The sequence below is a fragment of the Pteropus vampyrus genome, unplaced genomic scaffold (assembly GCF_000151845.1).
Source record: "Pteropus vampyrus isolate Shadow unplaced genomic scaffold, Pvam_2.0 Scaffold79, whole genome shotgun sequence".
Taxonomy (NCBI): domain Eukaryota; kingdom Metazoa; phylum Chordata; class Mammalia; order Chiroptera; family Pteropodidae; genus Pteropus; species Pteropus vampyrus.
In genome coordinates this window covers 2801292-2804645 of record NW_011888860.1, presented here as the reverse complement: position 1 = coordinate 2804645, position 3354 = coordinate 2801292, and the positions used below count along the sequence as shown (strand labels likewise).

Genomic DNA, 3354 nt, shown 5'->3' with positions numbered 1-3354 from the left:
CTGCTACTTGTTTAGGTGTTGTGAACCTTTGAGAGATTTTAGGAAAGTCTGTAGCATGAGCCAAGACAGGCCATTTATATGAAAAATCCACTGCAAGTGACTTGGGTGGGCCCACATATTGGGAAGGGCAGGAAAACTGCTCCTCCCAATACATTGATAGAGACTCAGGTATGGCACACGCCCGGGTCTACAAGCTGGATGGGGAAGGGCTCAAGAAAGGAACAATGGCCTCTGCCAGCACTTCTGTCTGAGAGAAGGCTGCCCTTCCAGCCCTCACTCTGAAGCCAAATAACTCAGTTCCTCCCCATTTGTTCATGGCACCTTTCGAGCTGCTACCCCAGCAGTGGAGCTCAAAGCAAGCAAGTCTGTCAGCGGCAAGTCCACATGTAGGCCCTTTAAGAGGAATGTCTGTGACTCTCTCAGCCCTTTGTCTCACCCAGTCACAGTCTCTTTTGGTTTCCACAGCCAGAGGTTGTGGAGACTTCATTTCCTGGCACTAGAACCCTGGGCTGGAAACCCAGTGAGGCCAGGACCCCTCGCACCTCTGGGGGAACCTCCACAGCCAAGATATTTCTCCCAGTTCTCAGTCAGCACACACAGGTGTGGGACCAGCCCATTTCATGTCTCTGTCTCTCTTACCAGTCTCGAAGTGGCCTCTTCTGTGTGTCCCCAGTTGTAGGACTTCTGTTCAGCTAGACTTTAGGCAACTCCCAGTGATGACTATTCTGTAGTTTAGTTGTAATTTTGGTGTGGTTCTGAGAGGATACATGCATGCATTTATCTACTCCACCATCTTGATCAGCAGTTGAAATTAGTTATTTTTAATGAAAAAGGAATTGGAAGGAGGAAAGAATGGGGATAACTGTAAGATAAATTAGAAATCATTAATAAATTTAAGAAAAAACATCAGTAAATGGAATGAACTCTAGATTAGACAGAGTTGAAGAGGTGGGAGTGAAGTTAGTGAATTGGAAGATAGTACTGAAGAGTTCATCTAGATGAGCTGTGTGTCTGTGTGTCTGTGTTTATGGATGACTTATTTTTCTGGCCTTTTTCTAGATTTTCTGCAGTGAGATTGTCTTTGCTAATTTTTAAATGAAAAAGAAAGTATGCAATACACAACTTATATCTGCAATAGAAAATAATTTGGGAAAAGTTACATTTACACAAATAAAAAATATAATAAAGTAAAAATCCTACTCTAATACTTATATCCCAGAGAAGAAATTAAAAGCTTGACTAATATACTTAATGTTGTAAGAACCTTAAAGTGACTGAAAATTTCAAATTAAATGCCCCCTAAATAAAATTCTGTGCCATATGTAAAATGACCACATCTGAAATGAGTTATTTTTAACAGTTCACCACCACATCAGTGGCAAAGTACAGATAGTTCTGAATTGTACATGTAAATCCAGAAAATGTTTGTCTGTATTTAAATATAGATGTGTCTAATGTCTTCAGCAAACATTCCAGTTCTAAAGAGCCAAGCTTTTTGCAGCAGGTCACACTTACCTTGTTGTTAACCTGACGAGAAGATCAGATTCTTTGACAGTAATTGGCTAATTTATAGCAAGATCATCTAGATAACTTCAGTATATATAGTGCTTAAATAAGTAATTATGTAAGACCTCTTTTTTTTTTTACTTGCTACCTTCTTATTGTTGACTCTTGCACTTTATTGTATAGTCTTTTTTTATTTGAGAATATTGTATAATGTGGTATTCCATACAAGTGAAATTTCAGGATGATTAAGGATTACTTTAAATATTTTATTTCACTAACACATTTTTGAACACCTGATATGTGCAAGGCACTGTAAGTAAGGATAGAGCAGCATCAAAACTTCAGTCTAAAAGATGAATAGAAAAACAAATTTTTGAATGAAAATTCACCTAAAATTTTTCATCATGAAGCCCTAGGCTCTTTAAATAAGTAATTGTCATTTGACTGTGCCATGCCACTCCAGCAGCATCTCTTCACCAAGATTTTCCACTTTGACCTTGCCAAGGACTAGGACACCATATAAGTAAATCCATCTAGGATTTCTTGTAAATATAAACTCAGTAGGTTCTAAATCTGGTCCTAGGGGATGCTTTAGTTCCTGTGAAGGACCTCTTATAGTCCATAATACTATACCAAATATTTGATGTACAGACCTCTGAATAAATGAGTGTTATTTTGGGTGAGAAGGTATCTGTATGTATTTATTTCTCAATTTAAGCACGACCAATTGTGATCGTCATTTTAAAACACTATGCAATTCGTGCAGAAAAGCACATTCAGTCCCCTGCTTTCCTTGATATAATAAAGAAGGTAGAAAATTATCCTATTCTGAGCATCAGTTTCTTCCATAAGAATGGTTGACAGAATTTTATCTCCCTAGCCTTTTCATCACTTTTGTTTTCATGATTTCAATTTTTTAAAATATATTTTTAAAAATTAGTTTTAAGATGGCCTATTTTAATTTTATTGAAAATTTTGTTAGCCTCTTGAAAAAATAGAATTCATAAGTTGTACCCTTCATTCTCAGAAAAGTGCCATGAGGGGAAATTATCATTTCCTTTTGCTTTGCTCCCCTTCCCATTCCACCACTGAAAAATGAAAAGAAATTCATAATTAAGGCCTGGAATATTCCATCTGTTCCGAGGTCACTAAGTTCTGTTTCTCTCAAGGGTTCTAAATCATAGTCCATTAGGCTGCTTCCAAATCTCAGCCCTGAGACTTGAGACCCCAACATGGGTAATAACACTGAGAAGATAATTGCAGGTACGTGATTTATTTTTTCTTGGTCTAATAAAACTGCAAAGGCTGAATACTAAAATTCTTAAAACATGAAACCCAAGCCAAAGAATGACTGAAGGAACAATAGGCAGTTTATAAAGGGGCAAAATTAGAGAAACATAAGTAGTGCATAAAGCTAAAGCTAAAAATGACTTTAAAGATAATCCAGTAATTAGATTTTACAGATTAAGTAAAGTGAGTCTTAAAGCTAATATGACACAATCAGAAATATTCAGCTCTAAGGCAATACCAGGTTTGTGCAAGAGTCTCTCTACTATACCCACCAGCCCTCAGTAGATTTAGACCTATGTCTCTCAGAATTTGTTCTTTTGTCAGCACTAGTCCCATAATGATGCCCTAACCCCAAAAAGGAACACTAGTGAATAAGTTTGGGGCAAATCCATATCACCTCATTAAAGGACCCACTGTGCACATTAACATTTTAAAGCCTCTAAGAAGTATTACAGTAGGGCAAGCTCTTCAGCTTTATTCAGTCCAGCATCACTCAAACTTTTTGAGTTCTGGACCATTCTTCCATGTAGCACCTCTGAACACCACAGTGTTCTGCAC

The 3354-nt window shown here is 37.4% G+C and overlaps 1 protein-coding gene across 1 annotated transcript in view; it reads left to right on the top strand.

Annotated features, from left to right (window-relative positions):
- The window catches only part of ATP8A1 (ATPase phospholipid transporting 8A1), a 234393-nt gene that overhangs the window by 118551 nt on the left and 112488 nt on the right, over positions 1 to 3354 (top strand). The window contains exon 20 of the mRNA XM_023532240.1: positions 1060 to 1069. Coding sequence (XP_023388008.1) covers positions 1060 to 1069 — 10 coding nt within the window. The remainder of the gene's footprint in view (positions 1 to 1059; positions 1070 to 3354) is intronic.